At 38.9% G+C, this 24,890-nt stretch overlaps 1 protein-coding gene across 6 annotated transcripts in view; it reads right to left on the bottom strand.

Annotated features, from left to right (window-relative positions):
* The window catches only part of AGTPBP1 (ATP/GTP binding carboxypeptidase 1), a 69,047-nt gene extending 46,201 nt beyond the window's left edge, over positions 1 to 22,846 (bottom strand). For 4 of the 6 annotated variants that reach the window (XM_081317125.1, XM_081317122.1, XM_081317127.1 and 1 more), the window contains exons 1-3: positions 22,572 to 22,846; positions 14,996 to 15,087; positions 2,176 to 2,303 (exon numbers count right to left, since the gene is read on the bottom strand). In XM_081317125.1, coding sequence (XP_081173251.1) covers positions 2,176 to 2,303; positions 14,996 to 15,027 — 160 coding nt within the window. In that variant the 5' untranslated portion in view covers positions 15,028 to 15,087; positions 22,572 to 22,846. Of the gene's footprint in view, positions 1 to 884; positions 980 to 2,175; positions 2,304 to 14,995; positions 15,088 to 22,571 lie in introns of those variants that run through there. The other 2 variants (XM_081317123.1, XM_081317126.1) reach the window with 2 other exon arrangements.
* Positions 22,847 to 24,890: the final 2,044 nt, after the last annotated feature.

Here is a 24,890-nt window from a genome sequence, read left to right as displayed (position 1 = left end):
ATACTTGACTTTCTGGAAAAATTTCTGGGGTGCCAACAATTTCGGCCATGACTGTATGTATTGATTCCAAATTGATATTATAATATTCTCTGTTTTCCCCCAAGCAATTAATTTGCCACTTTTCTTTTCCTGAGGGAATCGGGCAGAAATTCCCCCTCCCTCTCTCCTCAGGGAGGATTCTTTGCTTTGGGCAGTTTTTTCCAGGAAAAAGTCTTAAGGTCATAAAGAGAGGATAGGGTCTCACCCAGTTCCATCCACGTTGCTCAAAAATTGCTATTGTGCTTATTTTCTTTGGTTGTCAAATGCTTCTGACCGGCCCCATAAATGTAGCCAGTCTTTCCCCCGCCGGTTTGGAAGGCTTCCTCAGATCAAACAGAAGGGCCGCCGCCCTCCCGTGATCAATAAGGGTCCCCCCTCCTTCTTCATTGCCTCTCCGGGGTGACTTTTGGCCCTTTTTAGGGTCCCCAGTGGGGAAAAATCAAACGCGGAAGACAGAGTGCTGCAACGTCAAACTGAATGTCCTCTGAGTAGCAATCTTTTTATAACCAGGAAATTCTACCTACCACAAGAAAAATCCCTCAAAAAAAAAACAGCCCAAAGTCAATGTGAATGCTTAAATACTGACTGACCATTGAAAAGGGGGGGGGGAATAAAAAGGGGAAAAGGAAGAATCAAGAATTAAACAGAGAATGGAATAAGCTGGAAAAGGCACTAGCAAGAACATTTACAAATCAGAACAGTGTGTTGCAGATTCCTGCTATATCCCTTAAGAAAAATATTCAGTTTGCTCAAGATCAATAGTACACACAAAAGGAAGAAACAAAAAAGAACTTATTCCAGGCTATATGTAAACATCCCTATTTGATTCATTTCAAGTGGCTTACGTTCAAAGAGAACTAAACCTGAACTGTTTTGAGTATTTCACCATAGAGAGCAGTGGGGACTTGAAACGAAATCCTTGCTCCCTTTCTTTTTCATCCTAAGGCAACAGAAATGATTGTGGTTATTGCTAAGTACCAGGATATTAATGTCCAAGGGGATGGATTTTTTAAAAAAAGTTTAAACATGTAAAAAGTGGTAGTAACAATTAAACATAACTTTTGCAACTAGTGATCAATCCCAAGTGACAGCAAAGGTTTCACTTAAACATAAGATCAACGTTAACAAAAACAAAAATACATTTTTCTGGTTATTGGCTTAAGGTTTCTTCTTAATGCGTGGATACAATACAAAATTATTATTCTGTTCCAAATGTATCACCAGAATATTTATTCATATATGGAAATGGATTTTAAAGGATCTTTTCTATTCAACTTTTTGATAAGACATATAATCTTACAATGCATAAAACTGTGTATAATTTAAGCCTGATTTTTTTTCCAATAGATTTTTACAGGGTGACGAAATCAAGGATAAAGAGTGGAATTTTTTTTATTTAATAAAATCATTAACAATCTTGAGCTGATTAAAATCCATGGATCTGAACTCATGAACAATAGATTTCAGGAGATACTTAGGGCAAATCAGGACAAAAGATCACCTGTCACTTTTGCTCAGAATAAAATACTGATGCAATATATGGACAGGAATAAAACTGAAAAAAACACTGGAAACTGAAAATTTAAAACCTAGGATCCACTCTTGATTTTGACCTAAGAATCACAGGGCTATTTTTTGTTTGTTTTTTATGACCCTTTAATCCATTTATGGGGTTGGAGTTGGAGCGACTTCTTGGAGCTGAACATTTAGTGGCCAGATGCCCATCCTGATGCCTACATGGAGTTTGCAGCAGATATTTTCTCTTTGCTCCCTGATAGAGAAACATCTGCCACTGCCTAGGATTGAACTCTCAACCTTCGAGAGGGAGGCGAGCACCTTCACCTCTAGGCCACCACACTGTTCTTACAGAGGTAAAATAATAATTAATAAATGTTCTAACCAGATCAGATCATAAAATAGGAGAAAAATAAAGTAAATACCAAACAAGGCAGGTAGACTAGCTCTCAACTGCTTAAAACTGTTTGTGTAACTTAAGAATTTGTTTTAATGGATTCCCACCTATCTATATCAACATTAGAAAAATATAATTGTTTAAACATCATACAGAATGTGTGTGAAAACCAATAATACACATGCATGCACACACCTCAATTAATGAGCATCTGTAATATTTACCTTGACTTTGAGTCAGGTGAAGAATTTTTGATGTAATATATCTGGCAGTGTCCGCTTCTACCAAACATTCTGCATTGATCTTCTCCAGTTGTGCCAACAGACTTAAAATCCGAGAGTTGTTAGTTACACTGGAGAAAACAGATACATTTAGGCTGTGATATGATGGGAAGTTTTCAGAGTATGGAATGAAATGAAGCAATTTAAAATTAGGAAAATGACCCCAAACGTTACACAGAGAAAAATAATATGCAGTTGACAGTTCTTTGCTTTTCCATATTACTGAGAAAGAGAGCAGAAAAAAGAGCAATAAAATGTTTTAACACTAAACAGAATATATAAATCAATCTTGGCAGTTTCTTAGCAAACAGACATTCAGGGACCTTCATTTATTACTGCAAGATGAATACATACAGGAAACTAGACTGGTGAATCTAAATGGCCTTTTTCCCAGGCCCTTTCTTTGCATTCAATTTTTTCTATACCTGTACAAAAAATACAAATGTGCTTATTTTCACTTTACTTTTCAAGAAGATTAAAAATTAACTAAAACCACAGACAACTGATGGGTAAGAAAAATATTAACATTAATTTTTACATATACACATATCTTAACTCTGTAGGAACTTTACACATTAAGGTCATGTTTCTCAAACTGGAGGTTGTGCACCAGTGGTGGGGGATAGCACACAACAGATACTAGGTCGCAAAACAGTGCCTTTCTGTGAAGTCCACTAGATGAGTTTGATACAGAAGTATGTTGAATGCAAATACCAAAGCACTATTTGAAGTCCATCGTTCTTTTTATTACTGCATTTGTTTTGGAAGGCATAGAGTTCCTGCAGAAAACTCACCTAACCCTCTACCGAACGAATGGGACGAAGCTCTTGAGGCCGCAACAAAAGGGGAATTCTAAGAGTGGTGTATGCATTTACAAGCATCAAGCAGGAACCGAAAGAAAGCCTGGTCCTACTTGCTGTCTTGAGAATTCATTAAAGCCTCTTTTAGTTTGCAGGGACTTCAGACACTAACAGGCTGTCACTTTTATGTCCACAGGGTTAATAGCTGGCTATTTTCTGCAAAGATATATTTTCGTTATTTTGAGGGGACTGGCTTTTTAACAGTTTTAACTGGCTTTTCTTTAATTGGGTTATGAGATTGTTAACTGTGCAGAGCAGGGATAGGCAATTAATTTCTTCAAGGGGCCAGATGAGAAACTGAGATGTTGTGGAGGACCGAACCAATGTAACCTTATTTGATGTCCTCAAACTCCATTACCTCTACTCCTTAGGCTGCTCCAGGCGAGGGTGATGCTACGCAGGCATAGAAAAGTGCTTTCTCTCCTTGTCACAGCTGACTGAAGGAAAGCACAGCAACTGCACACAGCTAGCTAGATCCAACTCAGTTTCTTCTGCTGCCCCCTGTGGCCTGCTTATATACACTGGATTTCTAATTTCTGATTGGCCTCATGTGGGCTGGACACGGACAGCCGAAGGGCTGGATGTGGCCTAGGGGCAGTAAAATTCCCAGGTCTGGTGTACAGTCTTATGGAATAGGCAGTAATTGATTGTGATATATTTGAAAATGAGTCTGTGAAATCTAGTTTCAAAAACAGAAAGCCCTATAATTGGGAACAGGATTTCCACCACTAAGAGATGCAATCAGAAAATGCAATGTCAAATGACCATGTCACTTATTAAAGAAATTCCAACACTTCCATTGCTTCTGTTAAGCGATATGGTCGCTATGTCAGGCCTCGGGAGCCCGACACTCGAGGGGGGGCCCTCCACCCCCCCCGGCACCCCCTGCCTTCCTGCCGCCGAACTCACCAGGCTCCATGGCGGCCCGAAAAGCTCCGGGGGCTGCGCCGCCGCTTCCGCCGCCTCCAGACGCGCCGCGGCTGCTGTCCTCGCCCGGCAGCGCGTCTGCACACGGCTCCCCGGCTCGGAAGGCTCCGGGGCCCGCGCCGCCACCTCTGCCGCCTCCAGACGCGCCGCGGCTGCTGTCCTCGCCCGGCGGCGCGTCTCCGCAGGGCTCCTCAGCTCGAAAAGCTTTGAGGCCCGCGCCGCCGTTTCAGCCGCCTCCAGACGCGCCGCGGCTGCCGTCCCCCCCCGGCGGCGCGTCTGCGCAAGGTTCCCCGGCCTGCGGCATGCCCGGTAGAGGCCCGGATCGACTCAGCGTCTCAGCGGCCTGGGAGGCTTCGAGAGCTTCGGCCTCGCAGCGGAATGCTTCGGAGACTCCGCCGTTGCGGCTGTCTCCTCTGGCCGACGCCATGCCTGCGCAGGACTGTGTAATTCGGGAGCTGGCGAAGCCGTTAGGGGACGGGTCCCTCCCCGCCGCGGTGACCGGGTGGCTGGGGGCCTCGAGCATGGACGACGACAGGGGGGTTCGGAGTTGGGCGTGGCAGGGAGTGGGTGAGGGGGAGGAGCACGGTGGCGGCAACACACGGGAGGGGGCTTACCTGACCGGGCGTCGGGCGAGGGGCCTTGTAGGGGAGGGGTGGGGAAGTTATAGGGGATGGGAGGGCGTGGGCGTGTTTGGGTGGAGTATGGGTGGGGTTTTCGGGTGTGTATATAGTAGCGTTGGCTGCAGGTAGCGGCCAACGCTGGCTTTGTTTCTTGTTGCGGCTGTTGCCCTGAAGAACAAAGTGCTTCTAGACCGCAGCAGAAGTCTCTCGTTCCTGTGTTCGACACCCTGCCCTGCTTGCTGCAGGACGAGTTTTGACAGAAAGCCAGCGTTGGCCGTGCTTCTAGACCGCAGCGGAAGTGCTTCTAGACCGCAGCGGAAGTCTCTCGTTCCTGTGTTCGGCACCCTGCCCTGTTTGCTGCAGGACGTGTTTTGACACGCTATTTGTGACCTCCTGCCAGCTTCCCCATTGCCTTTGCTTACGGGAAGCCAGCAAAGAAGGCCAAAACTCTGAGGACTAATTATGGTACACTTGTTCAGCACCACTGTTAAGTTCAAATGGTTGTTGACTGTCATTAACTGAGAACCACCTGTACTTTATGTCCATTCAAAATGAAAGTAAAAATGACTAAAGTATTTGATTGTGCTGAACAGCCTCTGAAATCATGACAGCAGAATTAATACTATGAATATATTTTTAATGAAAGGGACATGAGACTTCTATACTAATATTTCAAAATTAATTCAAATTGTTCTTTATATTTTGTAAAAAGTCAACTGGTTATCATTAGCGTTTACCGAAAACCCAACATGTGTCAAAGGATTAAACAGTTTTACTTTTAACAGATATCTTAGTTTAGGTTTAAATTTCTGTAATAAATACCAGAATGCAAGATGACTAATAAAAGGCCACCCGCTATTTTTGTAGATAACTATCAAAGCTGGATCCAAAATGATGCAGCCAGTATGAACATACATCTTGAAGATGGCAGCCGGTCCTACCCCTATTCAGAATATTCTACTACAATTCTTTCTACTCAATAGGTCTCTTTTCACTGAACTTTCAATTAGTATTTTATGCCAACCCCAGGGCCACAGCCTGGTACCAGTTTGTAGCCTGTTAGGAACCAGGCTGCAGAAGCGGGCATAGCTTCATTTGCGCATGTGTGGGATCTAGGTAGAGCACAAAACCATTCCCCTCCACCGCTGCTATTACCAGTCCATGGAAAAACTGTTTTCATGGTAACCAGTCTGCAGTTTGGGGGGAAAAGGGTTGGCCACTACTGCTTTATGTCTAGTGAATGTATTTATAATTCATCTACTCATTTCTAGCCATGTAAGTTTTTAATTTTTTTTTACTTGTACAAATGTAGATTTCCCCAAAGCTGATGATACCCTGTTCCTTTATATTACTTTATAATTAACAGTCTAGAGAACCACAGAGGGAAAAAAATCACGTTTAAATAGGGAGTGAGTTGCACAATGTGTAGAAGTATGGAGTAGTAGCTACTGCATTTTAAGAATTGGCAGTGCAAGACATTCCACTTACCATCTTGTAAGAATAAACATGATAATTTATTGTATACATATATTGAAATATGGCTAGCCTGAATAAACTGTTTAATAATAGTGTCAGTGTTTGTTTATTAAATCTATAACAGATTACCATTCTTTGGGCCGCTATTACAAACCAATTCTACTGCACATTAGAAAATGGTCTAAATTTATAATTTATTACACAATCATCTCTTTTAATTCAGGAACACAATGAGTTAAAATGAACATATTAAAACCTAACTATAATTAAAATAATTCATTTTACAGTTATTATATCACATATACCTTTCTTAACACATTATTAATTCCTTGGCTACTCTATGCAAACCATTTTTATACATTTATAGAAAGAGACAGATAAATATTCATTAGTATCATAGAATCTCACATTAAAACAAAATACACAATATAAAAAGAATATAAGTGAATGTAATGTAGATTCTAATTCCTGTACATAGTTGAAAGTATTTGATGTTCATTTGATCAACTACTTTTTGAATAAACTTCATATATAAATAAGCAACTCCTTTGTTCTGAGCAGGTGAAAGCCTGCTTTTTTGTTAACAACAAAAGTAGGGATGTGCAAATATTATTGAAATATTTCGAGCTGCAAATTTTACAGTGGCCCATAGAGTCCTGGAACTCAAGATATCAATCTCACCTGAAACTGGGTGTTTTGAGAAATTCTGAGTCAAAAAAGTCTGAAATTAAATATTTTATTGACTCCTACTTCCCATCACATTTAAATCATGACCTTTGGCAACAGTGCAGTTTGCCCATTCAAAAGAATCAGTGAGACTACATTTTTCACAAATGTTTTTTTAATATTTTTAGGATTTAGCAGAGGTTTAGTAGTCATGGTGTATTCCTTGCCCCTTTCAAATGTTAAGACATCCATTGTATTAAATGAAAATTTGGATTTCCCCTGCCCCCAAAATTGAGAAAATCCTTTTTCCCCCACCTCTATATTTTAAAAGCCTAAACAATAACCCAAGCATAAGATGTACACACTGCCCCCCAACAAACGTTCTAAAACATACACAAAGGCACAAAAGCTTTGCTAACCTATTTATTCAATTGTTGTTCCTTCTGGGTTTATTTTTTCTTTTTACCACAGAAAGTATTGTAACTGAAATGTGCCTTTGTATCACTGACCTTTGAGAAGAAGGAGATTTTGCTATTACTTCCCCTACATAATATTAATATTCTCCTTATCTGTTTGTATCAAGTTAACCCACAGTGCATGACATCACAACAAATTTTGAATCAAGGTACCTAAAATTCATTAACTTAAAGAATGCATAAAAAAATCCAGGGCACATTATTCCTGTAGAATTGAATGTCCACAATGTTCAGATCAGTTTTATTCATAGTTGTGGTGGTTGCAGTATCTCTGAAGTTATAATCATTATTTCCAAATTTCCCTGCCACCTTGGGAGCAATGGGGAAACCAGCAGAAAGTCGGAAGTCATTCTGTTTATCTGTTCAGGTATGGTAATAGTGACATACTATTGAAGGTATTTTGTTATCACAATTATTTTTCTATTTATGATATATACTCTTCTTAGATGATCACTGGACTGTCTAGCATTGGGGTAAAAAATATTCTGGCTGCCTAAAATTTGGTGTTCATTCTGTTCACTCAGAGTGCGCTATCTTTATCTCAAAGGATGTCCCAATTGATCAGAGTTGTCTAGTAACATTTAAAAATGAAACAAATTAAAATTTCTGGGGATGGCCTTTGGCATACCATTTAAACCACTGTAGCTCTCAAATATATAGAAGTTGTACACATCTGAACTTCAGAGTCACGTATTGTATCACATTAAACCTTAATGTGATTTGTAACTTTGATTCAGTATTGTAGAAAGCAGGATACGTACTATGCTTTTTTCAACAGTCCTGGATTAAAATACACCATAGCTTATCAAAATGTGAGAATCTAGCCAAAGATTTCTCAATAAGTAAGAATGTATAATCTTTAATTCAAGTCTTTAAATAAAAAATCACAAGGAAATTTTCCAAATCATACATAAAGGAATGCAATGATCAAATACTGTATCTCGATTTATTTCCTTATTCACACAGAGGAGCCAAACTCAAACAACAAGACTCATACATGAAACTATTCACTCATAGTTTGAACATCTGACTTTCACTCCAGGAACCAGTGTGGTGAAATAATATGTCTTCTTACTCAGAAAGTAACAGAATAAGTGCTAACAGAAAATTTAACCCTTTTTTAAATTGCCCTATTAAAAACAGTTTGTTATACTAAAAATAATCATCAATTAGAATTTTATTGTGAGATGTAACTTTTTTTAGTATCTTTCCTCACATCTAACCCCTAACTTAAACAATAATTCTAAAAAACAAAAGAACAGGTTGTTGGAATTAGACACAATTTTATATGCCAGATCCCAGACATTGCAAGAGACTCCCACAGCAATGTAAATAGAATAAAAATAATCTGAAAATACCACTTGAGATGTATGTACATCAAGCCTGAATATACTACATTCTAGAATAGAAAATGCCTATGATACTAGAAAGATGTACACCTAATCACTAAGAAGGTTGTAATTTTAAAATGGCAATCCTATGTTGAAAATTAAAAACAGACCTGCTTTGAAAATATAAATATCTAGAAAATACATCTAATTATTGAGGTTAAATATTTTTATATATCACCTATTCTAAAAACAGGAAAGGAAACTTGATACATACATAAAAATGATGTAACCGAACATAGCATTTACCTATTATCTACCTAGGTTTTTTTATTGTGGCTTTGAGTCAGTTTTGACTCCTAGCAATTGTCTGGACTTCGCAATTTTCCTGGAAACATTTTTGGAAGTGGTTTACCACTGCCTACCTCCTAAGACTGAGATTTGACTGGATGAAAATCACCCAGTTAAGATTCGTGCCTAAGGTAGTACTTGAAATCACTGTTTCCTAGCTTCTACCCTGATACTTTTAATCAAGTATCAAGTGCTTCCCAACCCTGGGTAAATTACCCCACATTGGGTAAAAGTGTTTTTTCTTGGGTAACAACACACAACCCAGTACCAATCACAACAGGGACAGTTAAATAAGGGCTTTCTGATAAGCAATTTTGAGTAATGAAAAAAGTGTGGGTTGCAAGACAAAGAAGGCATTTAAAATGTAAATACAACTGACAGACCAAGAGAAAGACCTGCATAGGAACTTTTTATTGGATGTATAAAAGAAGCTGGCAGAAGTTTTAAAAATTAAAGGGGAAATACAAATGAGAATGTCTGGACAATATCATTTTGTCGATTTACAAGAGGCTTGTTAGAGCCTCAAAGCTTTTTCAATGGGACTAAAAAGAAGATAAATCAAATCCCAAGACAATATTGGAATGAATTAAAGATTGAGTAAAAGTTAGAGGAAAGAATATAAACTTGGTTTACTTTATCAATATTAAAATAAGAAATGTTTTCATAAAGTGCTGGCAATCCTTTAGAGATTTTTAGCTTATATCAAGATTGAAAAGTTGATGTCTTATGGATTTGCTTATAGATACAGTGGGACAAAAAAGTATTTAGTCAGCCACCAATTGTGCAAGATCTCCCACTTAAAAAGATGAGAGAGGCCTGTAATTTTCATCATAGGTATACCTCAACTATAAGAGACAAAATGGGGGGAAAGAATCCAGGAAATCACATTGTAGGATTTCTAATGAATTAATTTGTACATTCCTCGGTAAAATAAGTATTTGGTCACCTACAAACAAGCAAGATTTCTGGCTCTCACAGACCTGTAACTTCTTCTTTAAGAGGCTCCTCTGTCCTCCACTCGTTACCTGTATGAATGGCACCTGGTTGAACTTGTTATCAGTATAAAAGACACCACAACCTCAAACAGTCACACTCCAAACTCCACTATGGCCAAGACCAAAGAGCTGTCAAAGGACACCAGAAACAAAATTGTAGACCTGCACCATGCTGGGAAGACTGAATTTGCAATAGGCAAGCAGCTTGGTGTGAAGAAATCAACTGTGGGAGCAATTATTAGAAAATGGAAGACATACAAGACCACTGATAATCTCCCTCGTTCTGGGGCTCCACGCAAGATCTCACCCCGTGGGGTCAAAATGATCACAAGAACGGTGAGCAAAAATCCCAGAACCACACGGGGGGACCTAGTGAATGACCTGCAGAGAGCTGGGACCAAAGTAACAAAGGCTACCATCAGTAACACACTACGCCGCCAGGTACTCAAATCCTGCAGTGCCAGACGTGTCCCCCTGCTTAAGCCAGTACATGTCCAGGCCCAGGCTCTAGAAGTTTGCTAGAGAGCATTTGGATGATCCAGAACAGGATTGGGAGAATGTCATATGGTCAGATGAAACCAAAGTAGAACTTTTTGGTAAAAACTCAACTCGTCGAGTTTGGAGGAGAAAGAATGCTGAGTTGCATCCAAAGAACACCACACCTACTGTGAAGCATGGGGGTGGAAACATCATGCTTTGGGGCTGTTTTTCTGCAAAGGGACCAGGACGACTGATCCGTGTAAAGGAAAGAATGAATGGGGCCATGTATCGTGAGATTTTGAGTGAAAACCTCCTTCCATCAGCAAGGGCATTGAAGATGAAACGTGGCTGGGTCTTTCAGCATGACAATGATCCCAAACACACTGCCCAGGCAATGAAGGAGTGGCTTCATAAGAAGCATTTCAAGGTCCTGGAGTGGCCTAGCCAGTCTCCAGTTCTCAGCCCCATAGAAAACCTTTGGAGGGAGTTGAAAGTCCGTGTTGCCCAGCGACAGCCCCAAAACATCACTGCTCTAGAAGAGATCTGCATGGAGGAATGGGCCAAAACACCAGCAACAGTGTGTGCAAACCTTGTGAAGACTTACAGAAAACGTTTGACCTCTGTCATTGCCAACAAAGGGTATATAACAAAGTATTGAGATGAACTTTTGTTATTGACCAAATATTTATTTTCCACCATAATTTGCAAATAAATTCATTAGAAATCCTACAATGTGATTTCCTGGATTCTTTCCCCCCATTTTGTCTCTCATAGTTGAGGTATACCTATGATGAAAATTACAGGCCTCTCTCATCTTTTTAAGTGGGAGAACTTGCACAATTGATGGCTGACTAAATACTTTTTTGTCCCACTGTAGGTTATGGGAAGAATTGATATTTGTTTGTAACCTTCTAAGGGGTGAAGAGCCATCAAATTTGTTTATACTTGTGATGAAGATTGGAAATAGCTTCTTTATATATTTTGTTTCTTTTTCCTTTCTTTCTCTGAGTTTAATTTTCTTAGTTTCTATTACTGTCTTTAAAATCTTCAATAAAAATCACATATGTACAAACATACATGTACAATATAAGATATATATAAATGGAAGCTGTTACTAGATTCCCACAATTCTGAACAATTTTTGTCCCGTCCCTAGTTTCTCATTTTGGAGAAAATTGTTGAGAAGGTGATTGGGCTACATCTTCAAAGAGTCTTGGAGAAAACAAATTATACATTTCTCTCAGTCAGGTTTCACACCATACATAGTAATGAGAAGTCTTGGTCACTTTTCAATGAACTCTGGCAGAGTCAGGATGGGATGCAACCATCCTAGTTCTTGAACTCTTAGCAGCCTTTGATATCATCAACCATGGTATCCTTCTAGAATACTTATGATTAGATTTGGGGAACATGGAGTTTCTGTGATTTTCTTTTCTCCGAGGTCAATATTGATAATGGGGAAGAGGTTGCCAGGTTCCTGTATTATACAAGGTTTGACACTTTCACTCCTGTTGTTTAACATATGAAGTTGCTATGTGAGGTGCTGTCTATTAAAGTTGTCAATGGCACAGGGCCTAACTACTTTAAGCACTTTCTATCTCTCATAGTGTATGTCTGCTTGTTTGGACACTGTGGGCAAGCTCTGGGCCCCATCAATTAAACAATGTCACCTGATAAGGCAAGATAGGAAGTAGGCCTTCTTTGCTACTGTTTTTGCCCTTTGGAACAGGGCAAGAGATTTATATGGTTACCACCCTGGTCTTATTTTCAAAAATATCCTTAAAACCTATTTTTTTCCCTCCTAGCCCTGAACCAATTTGAACAATGGGGTCCTAAGCATGCTCCTCTACGCTGCTTCATTCAATTCTGTACACATTATAAGCTGGGCAGCATTAAAAATTTAATTAATTTAACTTAATTTAAGTTTTGATAGTATATTTTAGAAACAATTTTCACTTTCCCTAGGAAACTACATTGAGAGACTGGTCATGTAACAAACAGAAATATTTCATTAAAAATGTTTAATGATTTAAAATATCAGTAAAATATAACTTCCATAGTTTAAAAAACAGTATTAGGGAAATTTTGGCCATTATCAGTACTGATATGAATTAATTGAGCATTTTGATAGTTTGAATAAATGTTGCTCAATATTTTGAGTAACATTTCTTTGTTTCAATACTGCTACCCTTTTTCAGGCTTTCCAACTTACCGAAAAATATTTTCCTCTTGCCAAGACTGAGGGGAGTTGTCCAGAGTTACCCACTTCCCAAGAGGCTTAAACATCCTGACTGTAACATGGAATCGATGACTACGCCTCATTCCTGCATTCTTCTAAAAATGCCTTCATCCAAACTGAAAACTAAGTGTAACCTATAGCTTAATCATTCCTTAAACAGTGATCTAATTCTAGAGCCAGATCAAGACACAACTGCTATATGGGTATGTTACCAGGCAACCACTTCATGTCATAAGGCCATAGTTCCTTCAAGACTATACCCAGAAACCTTGAGATTGTTTTACAGAATTCAGAAGACTGATTCTGGTACAAATGTAATAGTAATACTTCTCTGGAATTAAGTTTTATTCAAAACAATAAAAGGGTCATTTCACAAATATGGCATTCCTTCATGTGAGCATACCTATTTTACATAACCAGAAAACCATGATTAGACAAAATTTTCAGGCTATATTATCTTTACATACAGTAAATGTGATTATGCTGCATGCAAGTTACACAGTCAATTATAATTATTTCCACCCAATATTTCCTGGTATTTATACCTTTCATAGTACATAAAGCAGTTTGGAAAAGGAACAAATAAAAACAGCAATTTTCAACAGGCACAGCCTTTGGATCCATCCGCTCGGCAAGGACAAAAATATATTATTTTTCATAATTTATTAAATATTTCTCTATTTCTATGGGTAATTTGCAGAATTCCATTTCCATTTTTTGGAATATCTGTTAATATTTCATTAACTACTCCATTTCTTTTTTTATATTTTTTTCCATTTATCTCCAAAGTTAAAATATAACTAACTGTTCTATTTTGAACAAATGTAATTTGTTTTAATTTAAGTGTTTTATTTTAAAATGATATTTCTTAAATGTACAGACATTGTATTAAGGATTTGTGACAAAATATGCACATAGTATTCTTACTGATACTCTGCTACCTATTATGTCCCACAGAATACCCTCACAAGATAAAGATATGAGGTATGAAAATATAGAAAGGAAAATATTCTGAACTGAGTATGTTACAAATTAATCAAATGCAAGAAAAAATGATACAATCTCATCTAGAGCATATTTGATTCTTAGAATGAGAACGTTTAAACTTCCTTATTTTGCAAACAATATTATATAAGATCTATCAAATGTTTCCCTATTGTAAAACAGTGTAAGTGTATGTATCCTATTCCACACTATTTCTCAAACATATCTCTGCTAGAAAAAATCAGGCCTTATAAAAAATAATCATTCCAGATGTAGTACCTTTAACATTGGTATCATTGGCTTAGCTGAAAGCAATTCTCAGATAGAAATATAAAAAAATAATGCAAAACACAAACATATTTATATTATTTTGGAATACATAGTGCATAGAACCTGAGCCAATTGTGTCTCAAGCTATGAGTTATATACAGTACTGCCAATATCTACACAGAAGATGAAAGGATAAACAGTCCTAACTGAGGACAGAAAATTCAAAGCTATGTAGCAACACAAAAATGCTCAACAAAAATAAATAGAAAGAAAATCTAAAAAAAACAGACATGCAATGGCTGTTTAGCTGATGAGAGCTTGGTACTTAACATTTTACTTCATGTCTTATGTTTTTCTAATAGCTTGCACATCTAACGCATTCAAATGCAACAGAGATTCCACATATATTATCAATTATCTTTTACTTCAGTTATTTAATCCAAACAGTATTTTTGCACACTACAAGTAAAACTTATTCTCATAATTATATATAAAAAGGTAGTAATAATTTTAGTTTTACAGAAAACCTACTGAACATAGTCTCCCTCTGCAAGAAAATTCTTTTCAATGTTTATTTTCAATTAAACTTAAAAATGTTAATAATTTTGAAGATTATTACGTATAAATAATATTAAGATACACTTAAATACATTAAAACTATCATCTGGGCATAAAAGGAAAAATAATCAGTTCAATTTTATGAATCAGATTTTGGGTTATGAAAATATATAACTTCAAAAAGATTCTTACTGGTAGAAAATATTGTAAGATATTAGAATTTCATGGCAAAAGATTAGTTCTTTTATTTTTACAAGAAAGCCTTCTGTGTTAAATCTTTGGAAAATGCCATGGTATACTAATACTACTTTTTCAAATACACATATTTCAGTTTTCAATTAACGTTTTTATAATCAGGTTTGCTATCACATAATCAGGAACATTATCATTTTGAGTACACTTACACTTAAACTTCAAAGATTAAAATCAGGAGTTGCAAAAAAAATGAAAGAGAAGACAAGGAAAAAACAATCCAATTCTTACAAATCAGAATTTTTTAAAAAACACAACAAAATCATTTTCTTACTGATTACCTTTTTTCTGTTGCCATTTTCAATTTATTCATTCTGGAGAGTTTTTTGAGATTTTATCACAAAAAGATCAGTTGTTCATATCAACATATTATCTGAAAAAGAATGAAGCGTATACAAGTATATGCACACAGACTATTTGGCAGATGAAGTTGATGTAATGTATACTTAGTAAGTAATGTAAAAATGGGGCTAAGAAAAAACACATAATTTGCAGACAATCTCTAAAAATTACCAGCTGCATTAAAAAGGCTCCAGAAATACAGATTAGGACTGTAATTTCAGTTATATTTAATTAATGGTTTGATTACAATTATTGCAGCTGGTTAGGAAAAAAGGAGCAGGAATGCAAAAATTCTGAAATTGGGAACTGCATATGAGCACTCTTTTTTTCATATAACCTGCACATCCATCCATTCCTTGTTGGCAGAAAACCAGCAATCTGGCTTCACTAGTTGGCTGATTAGATTCCTATTTCATGGTTTGTATCCTTTACGAGGTAGTCCTTGATTTAAGACCACAATGGAGCCCAAAATTTCTGTTGTTAAGTAAATCATTTGTTAAGTGAATTTGGCCCCATTTTACAACCTTTATTGCCACAGTTCTTAAGTGAATCACTGCAGTTGATAAATTAGTAACCCAGTTACTGAACAAAAAAGTGCTATTTTTATTACTATGAACATGTTTGTTCAAAGGTACAATATTTAAAACCTTAGCATAATCTTTAATTAGTTAATAGATACAGCTTTTTAAGGAAAATCCGTAACTGAGAATAGCATCTTGGCATTTTGAGTTAGTATGGTAATGTAGTTTTAATAATTGAGGCAAGAATTTTTATGCATTAAAAACTGTACTGAACCTATATAGTGGTAATACTGAATTGCCATCTTCTTATGACCTACATTGGTGGTCCATGTTGTATGCATGATCATGTTTATACTGGTCAGTTTTGTCCTGTAAGATATTTCTGTGAAGGCTGGTCAGGTAAGTCCTTGCTACTGAACACTTGTTCAGCGACCGTTCAGTTACGACACACTAAAAAGTGAGACTTATGACTGGTCCTCAAAGTTGAGTTGTTGTTGTTGTTGTTGTTAGTTGCGAAGTCGTGTCCGACCCATCGCGACCCTATGGACAATGTTCCTCCAGGCCTTCCTGTCCTCTACCATCTTCTGGAGTCCATCTAGGCTCACACCTACTGCTTCAGTGACTCCATCCAGCCACCTCATTCTCTGTCGTCCCCTTCTTCTATTGCCCTCAATCTTTCCCAGCGTTAGGCTCTTCTCCAGTGAGTCCTTCCTTCTCATTAGGTGGCCAAAGTATTTGAGTTTTAGCTTCAGGATCTGGCCTTCTAAAGAGCAGTCAGGGTTGATCTCCTCTAGGACTGACCGGTTTGATCGCCTTGCAGTCCAAGGGACTCGCAGGAGTCTTCTCCAGCACCATAGTTCAAAGGCCTCAATTCTTTGGCGCTCAGCCTTTCTGATGGTCCAACTTTCACTGCCATACATTGCAACTGGGAAGACCATAGCCTTGACTATACGCACTTTTGTTGGCAGGGTGATGTCTCTGCTTTTTAGTGTGCTGTCTAGATTTGCCATGGCTTTCCTCCCGAGGAGCAAGCGTCTTTTAATTTCTTGGCTACAGTCCCCATCTGCAGTGATCTTGGAGCCCAGGAAAATAAAATCTGTCACTACCTCCATTTCTTCCCCATCTATTTGCCAGGAGTTGAGAGGGCCGGATGCCATGATCTTGGTTTTCTTAATGTTTAGTTTCAACCCAAGTTTTGCACTCTCCTTCTTCACCTGCAACAAGAGACTCTTTAGTTCTTCTTCACTTTCTGCCATTAGAGTGGTATCATCTGCATATCTTAGGTTGTTGATGTTTCTTCCGGCAATCTTAATTCCAACATTTGATTCATCTAGCCCTGCCTTTCTCATGATGTGCTCTGCATATAAGTTAAATAGGCAAGGCGACAGTATACAGCCTTGCCGGACTCCTTTCCCAATTTTGAACCAATCAGTGGTTCCGTGTCCAGTTCTCACTGTTGCTTCTTGGCCCGCATATAGATTTCTCAAGAGACAAATAAGATGGTCTGGTATGCCCATCTCTTTAAGGACTTGCCACAGTTTGTTATGATCCACACAATCAAAGGCTTTAGCATAGTCAATGAAGCAGAAGTAGATGTTTTTCTGGAACTCTCTAGCTTTCTCCATGATCCAGCGTATGTTAGCAATTTGATCTCTAGTTCCTCTGCCTCTTCGAAATCCTGCCTGTACTTCTGGTAGTTCTCGATCCACATACTGCTGGAGTCTAGCTTGTAGAATTTTAAGCATAACTTTACTAGCGTGAGAAATGAGTGCAATGGTGCGATAGTTTGAACATTCTTTGGCACTGCCTTTCTTTGGAATTGGAATGTAAACTGATCTTTTCCAATCCTGTGGCCACTGTTGAGTTTTCCAAATTTGCTGGCAAATTGAGTGTAGCACTTTTACTGCATCGTCTTTTAAGATTTTGAATAGCTCAGCTGGAATACTGTCACCTCCACTAGCTTTGTTGTTGCTCAGCTTTTCTAAGGCCCACTTCACTTCACATTCTAGGATGTCTGGCTCGAGGTCAGTGACCACCTCATTGTGATTATCAGGGACGTTAAGCTCATTCTTGTATAGTTCTTCTGTGTAATTTTGCCACCTCTTCTTAATCTCTTCTGCCTCTCTTAGGTCCCTGCCATTTTGGTCCTTTATCATGCCCATTTTTGCATGAAACGTTCCTTTCATCTCTCCAATTTTCTTGAAAAGATCTCTGGTCCTCCCTATTCTATTGTTTTCTTCTATTTCTTTGCATTGTTCATTTAAGAAGGCATTCTTATCTCTTCTAGCTATTCTTTGGAATTCTGCATTTAATTGGGCGTATCTTTCTTTTTCTCCCTTGCCTTTCGCTTCCCTCCTTTCCTCAGCTATTTGCAAAGCTTCCTCAGACAGCCATTTTGCTTTCTTGCATTTCTTTTTCTTTGGGATGGTTTTGGTTGCTACCTGTTGTACAACGTTGCGAACCTCTGTCCATAGTTCTTCAGGCACTCTGTCTATCAGATCTAATTCCTTAAATCTATTTGTCACCTCTACTGTATATTCAACAGGGATATGATTTAATTCATACCTGACTGGCCTAGCGCTTTTCCCTACTTTCTTTAATTTAAGCCTAAACTTTGCAACAAGAAGCTCATGGTCTGAGCCACAGTCAGCTCCTGGTCTTGTTTTTACTGACTGTATAGAGCTTCTCCATCTTTGGCTGCAGAGCATATAGTCAATCTGATTTCTGTGTTGACCGTCTGGTGATGTCCATGTGTAAAGCCGTCTCTTGGGTTGTTGGAAAAGAGTGTTTGCTATGACCATCGTATTCTCTTGACAAAATTCTATCAGCCTGTGCCCTGCTTCATTTTGTACTCCAAGGCCAAACTTGCCTGTTATTCCCGTTATCTTTTGGCTTCCTACTTTAGCATTCCAATCCCCCATGATGATAAGGACATCATTTTTGGGTGTTAGTTCTATAAGGTGCTGTAGGGCTTCATAGAACCGGTCAATTTCATCCTCTTCAGCACTGGTGGTTGGGGCATAGACTTGGACTACTGTGATATTGAATGGTTTGCCTTGGATTCGAACTGAGATCATTCTGTCATTTTGAGGATTGTATCCCAGTACTGCTTTTCCTATTTTTTTATTGACTATGAAGGCTACTCCATTTCTTCTGAGGGATTCTTGCCCGCAGTAGTATACCTGATGGTCATCTGAATTAAATTCACCCATTCCTGTCCATTTTAGTTCGCTGATACCTAAGATGTCGATGTTTAGTCTTGTCATCTCTTGTTTGACCACGTCCAGCTTTCCTTGATTCATGGATCTTACATTCCAGGTTCCTATGGAGAAAAAATCTTTACAGCATCGGACTTTCCTTTCACCACCAGACATATCCACAGCTGAGCGTCCTTTCGGCTTTGGCCCAGTCGCTTCATTCTTTCTGGCGCTACTAGTACTAGTCCTCTGCTCTTCCCCAGTAGCATATTGGACGCCTTCCGACCTGAGGGGCTCATCTTCCAGCGTCATATCGTTTTGCCTTTTAGTACTGTCCATAGGGTTTTCATGGCAAAGATACTGGAGTGGTTTGCCATTTCCTTCTCCAGTGGATCACGTTTTGTCAGAACTCTCTGCTATGACCTTTCCGTCTTGGGTGGCCCTGCACGGCATAGCTCATAGCTTCATTGAATTACGCAAGCCCCTTCGCCACGACAAGGCAGTAATCCATGAAGGGGCAAAGTTGAGTACTTGTAGATAAAACTTTCATTGTGCAATTACCCAGCTTTCATAACATATTTAGGAGATAAGGTAGCCCAGACAATAGGATTTCCTTCTTGTAACCATACTGCATCCTTTCAAAAATTCTTCAGACACTTCCCTCTGAAGCATCTTTTAGTGCTCCACATCCTTTTTGCGCTATAATACCAAAGATCTTATATTAGATCTTATACTTGATACTGAAAACAGTTTGAATAATGCTATTTCTTATGCTAGCAGATATCTTTGCTACTTTTAAAAATCCCTTCCCTAATCACGCACCTTATTTTTTTTTCTATTTTGTGCCTTGATTCAGACTCATTTCCTAGAGGCTACCTGGGAAAGACCATTCAGTTTTCTTGGCAACAAATTTGAAATTGGTTTGCCACTGCCTTCTTGTTATGACTGACCCAAAATTACCCAGCTGGCTTTGTGCCTAAAGCAGAAAAAGAATTCAGGATCTTCTGGTTTCTGGCCTTGTGCTTTTAACCATTATACCAAACTGGTTCTCCATAAATTTAATAGAGATATCAAAATAAAAGGCTGTCCTTTATTGACAATATGTTGTTAGAAAAATCATTTCTGTTTTGTTCTATGGAAAATGCTTTCCCATGACTTTATTGTTATACTTCTTAAAGCAATGTAAGGAATCAAATGTGCACACCCCCCCATGCCATGGTCCTCATTATAACTACAACATGGACAGCATTTTGGGCACTTGTAAAATGGCTAACTAGTTGCAGTGTCCCATGATCATGTGACTACAATTTGCGACTCTTTTGACGGGGTCTGGCCAAAACACCCATTCAGGAGAATGGATTTCCACTTACAACGACATGATTCATTTAACAATCACCATAAAAACAATTGTAAAACCAGTCTTGTCATATGGTTGCCTCAACTTACAACAGTCATGACTTACAACTGAAATTCCGGTCCCAATTGCAGTCATATGTTGAGGACTACCTGTACTACCTGTCTTTGGTCAGTGTCTTCTCTCAACTGTAGGAAGATGGCCATCACTAATCACTTCCATAACTACTAAGAAAGTTGCAGGGACTAGTGCAGGCAATTGCCCAATGTCAACACTGATTCAAACACACAGACCCAAATCTCTACTTCTAACACCTTACATTGATTATTCAATCTTTTCAGTGTTTACAAATGTTCATTTTGTATTTTTTTTAAATATTAAATACAAATACTTGCAGGAGCCCATGAGATCCAAAAGTTGGACTTTACCAATTACTGGTTATATCAATTTGGCCTCTTACTCATGAAAAACTCCCGATCCAACTAAGAATTCCATAAATGGAAGGAACAGAAATGATTTTATTTCCCTGAGCAGTTTCCCAGTTTCTTCTCTCCCAAGTATAACCAAGAACCCTGATGACTACAGAGTTTTACCATATAAATTTACATTCATGAAAAAAACTATTTGAAATGAAATATCTTCTACTTCTGTTGAAGTCTGCATATGATTTATTACAAGGGGTATTTGTTTCCCAACTCACTGAAGCATGCAGTTGCTTAAAGACCCTATGCAAACTAATGATTCACCAGAGCTTTCTTTGACCTCTCCTTATTATCAAGCCATTGAATCTTAAATAAATCACTGTATTACTAAATAAAAGCTTCTGTGTTTGGCAGATGAGATTCAAAAACCTCACTCAGAAATGCTTTATGTCATAAATATGCAAAGATTTGGAAACCGTGCTACAGCTGCTATTTCTACTGGACCAACATCTGCTTAATATAAATGTTTTATAGCAACATGGGGTGTAGAAGGCTAAAGCTTCACTCTATGTAAACTAACTTTACGGATACAACATTTCTGGATGCAAATTAAGACTATCTTGTGCTGTCAGTGTACCTTCAAATGATAATAAGAAACAGATGTTTGGCTTTTCCTCATGCCTTCTTTTACCTAGAAATATCTTAATATGCCTCACTCCAGCCATCTCTGGTTAAAAAAACACATCAAATGAAACTATAATTTATTTTAATCAATGTCTCTTGAACAAGCTATATAATACTGAGACATAAACTAGGCTTTATAAATTATAATGACTGAGTATACATCTGCTGAGTCAAAGCCAAGCATATCAACAGCAGGATTCTTTCACTATACCTAAACAAGGCACTAGCCATTAGAAGAAACTGAAAAACTGGCATCCTTTACACACCTTTCTCCAGATCCTCCTCCCCACAAATACACAAGTGTGTCATGCTCCATAATACTTATAGCAGGCATTAGGCAGAAAAGAACAGTTGGGTTTGAATTGGAAACACCTGCGCAAATATCCATGAGAACAAACTGGGTTTTATTGAGCTGTACTGGAATTCTAACCATATACAATTTCATGCTGCTTATCATCCATACACACTGAACGCTGCAGTGTGTTGATTAAGATTTTTTTACAAAAATATTCTTGGCTTCCATTTGGACTTTTAACCATTTTAACTGCATTGCTGTTTCTATAAATCATTTTTGTGATAAGGGGGAAAAAAGGGGCTATTTTTAAAGCACCCACCCTCCCCAACTGGGTGTGAAAACTAACAAGTCATGCCTATTTAATAAACAGAAAACGCCACCCAACATTATTTCACTGCGAAGCCTATCAGGCACAATGCTGTAAGATTTCAAACCCAAAAGATACACCGGTCCAAAAAAAGACCCTGTGACATATAATAATAAACCTTTATTGTCAAAGTACAACATGTGTACATTGAGATTAGCTGAGCCTCCCCCGTGCTCTCTCCCCCCAACACACAGTGACAACAAACCCTCCATCCTACCACACCATGTGAACCAACTACACCACACACCGGCCTCCCAAGTCAATTCTGCATAAGATTATGTCCCATTTAAAAGCCTAACAGCCCACGGATAAAAGCTATTTTTCAGCCTGTTGGTACGGCTGGCTAATGAAGGTGAACTCCTCTAAATAAACGTTGAAAAAGATGATACTCCTTGGAGAGAAAATATTGTGTGGTGTGTCTGTTTGTGTGTGTGTGTAATGGTAGGGAGGCCAGCCATTCCAGAATACAGCTTCTATTCTAGCCACCTCTCCAGTGGCCATTTCCAGAAGCCACCAATTCCCTTGGCTAAACTGCCCCCTTTCCATATTTATCCGTTTTGCTGCTGGTGCTGCTGCCGCCAGAGGTCAGAACCACTGAAAGCTCCGCCGGCAGGCAAAGCTTGTTAAAGGGACAGTCAAAGCGAGCGTCCTTCCACCCAGGGCTAGGTCAGTCACCTTTTCAGGTAGGGGGCGGCGATCTTTCTTAAGGTCCGGGCGCTGGTACCTCAGCTTGCATCTCCTTCGGAGAGAAGATGGAGGGAGAGAGGGCAGGCCGGGCTCCGGAGGGAGGCAGGTGAAAGGAAGTGGGGCCAAACCCAGCGCCAAAGGCGCCAATCCCCACTCCCGCGGAGAGGCAACGAAAGCGGACGCGGCTCCGGTGTCGCCGAGCCGGGACTCTCCGCACGCGCCCGACGGGTGAACGAGGACGCGGCAGAAACCTGCCCGCATCCTGGCGACGTCACCGCGTTCTCCCCTCCTCCTCCTCCCCCCCCACCACGCGCGTGCCAGCCGCAGCGCGCGCATGCTCCTCGCCCAGGGCGGGCCGAGCGGCTAAATGCCCTTCCCCTTGAACTGCGGTCTTTAGTCTCTCCCGCCAGGGATGGCGCGGGGAAGGAGGATTGAGCCATTTTCTCTCAGCACGTGCTGCTGCCTACCTGTTGTTTTTTTATTTTTATATACTGGATTTCATATATATATATGAAATATATATATATATATATGAAATCCAGTATATAAAAATTAAAAAAAACAACAGGTAGTTGTTTTGTGTAATGTGTGTGTATGTGTATATATATATATATATATATATATATATATATATATATATATATATATATATATATATATATATATATATATATATATATATATATATATATATATATATATATATATATATATATATATATATATATATATATATATATATATATATATATATACACACACACACACATTACATTACATTACATTACATTACTATATATATATATTGTATATATATTGTAATGTAATGTAATGTATATATATAATTCCTCCGAAATAGGGATCCCAGTTCTGTCGTCTAGTTAAAATGGGTGTCTTAAACTGACCTAACTGTAATCTAAATTTGGTTTTCAAAATACATTCTGTGGGGAAGCCCTTTGTGAGTTTTCCTTTCCATGTTAGAAGCCTCCTGTGGGTGCTCATTTCCTGCACCATTGTTAGCTGCAATAACTGCAGAGATGCTGTCCGTTTCGTCACTACTTCATATCAGTGTCTTATGTCCTTATTGTCATTATTTCTGTTTAATTTCATTAGCTACTAGAGTCATTTTAATATAGTTATTAAAATTGACTCTTAATTTTGAAACAGTAATCATTCTAATGCAGGGGTGTCAAACTCAATTTCATTGAGGACCGCATCAACATTGCGGTTGCCCTCAGGGGGCCGGGTGGGTATGGCCTGGGTGGGCGTGGCCTACTGGGTGGGCATGGCTAGAGTGCGTATGGCCTACTGGGTGGGCGTGGTCAGCTCTACATCGTTCGCATCAAGGGTGCCTATGGGGGCCTGGGCAGGACTGGGACAGATCTGAGGGTCTCTGGCAGAAGGAGGGTGTCTGGGCCAGGGCCAAGGCAGTGGGGGCCGTTCCCTCACTGTTTCCAGGATGGCTTTGCGGGCCACATGAAACCAGTTTGCGGGCCGGATCCGGCCCCCGGGCCTTGTGTTTGACATGTCTGTTCTAATGTATCATTCTCCCTTATACATTGCATCACTACATCTCAATTCAGTAATAATATTAATTACAATTTTCCACTGCTTTCAGCATTATAAGCCAGTTTGGTCCAGTGATTGAGGCACCACGCTAAAAATCAGGAGCCTAAGAGTTCAAGTCCTGCCTTAGGCATGAAAGCCAACTGGATGACTTTGGCTAGTTACAGTCTCTCAGCCCAACCCACCTTACAACAGTTGTGGGTAAAATAGAAGGAGGAAGCTGCTGCCTTTTATGGCTAAGGCGGGACCTAAAATCATAATCTTCTATTTTCTAGCCTAGTGCCTTAACGCACTGACTAGACCAGGGGTAGGCAACCTCGGCTCTTTTATGACTCATGGACTTCAACTCCTACGCTGGCTCAGGAATTCTGGGAGTTGAAGTCCATGAGTCATAAAAGAGCCAAGGTTGCCTACCCCTGGACTAGACCAAACAATTCATTCCTCTGGAACATGTGTAATGTGACCTTCACTGGAGTAAGGATAGCCAAAGTTTATAGATTTACAGAGACTGGGTTGGTTCAAATCAGGCTTATTAATGAAGTACTTGGACAATTGGTTCTAATTATCACTTTGATTGAACTGACTGAATTTACATAATTATACTTCACATATTGGTATGAAATGAAAGCACAAACATCATTTGTTTATTCACATTTCTTTTACATATTAGTGAAACCTATAATATTCAGTGTAAAAGATGTACAAAAATTCAGAAAATCCAAAATGGAAAAACTATTTTTT

This window comes from Vipera berus (assembly GCF_964194415.1).
Source record: "Vipera berus genome assembly, chromosome: 2".
NCBI lineage: Eukaryota > Metazoa > Chordata > Lepidosauria > Squamata > Viperidae > Vipera > Vipera berus.
This window is presented reverse-complemented; position numbering and strand designations above follow the sequence as displayed.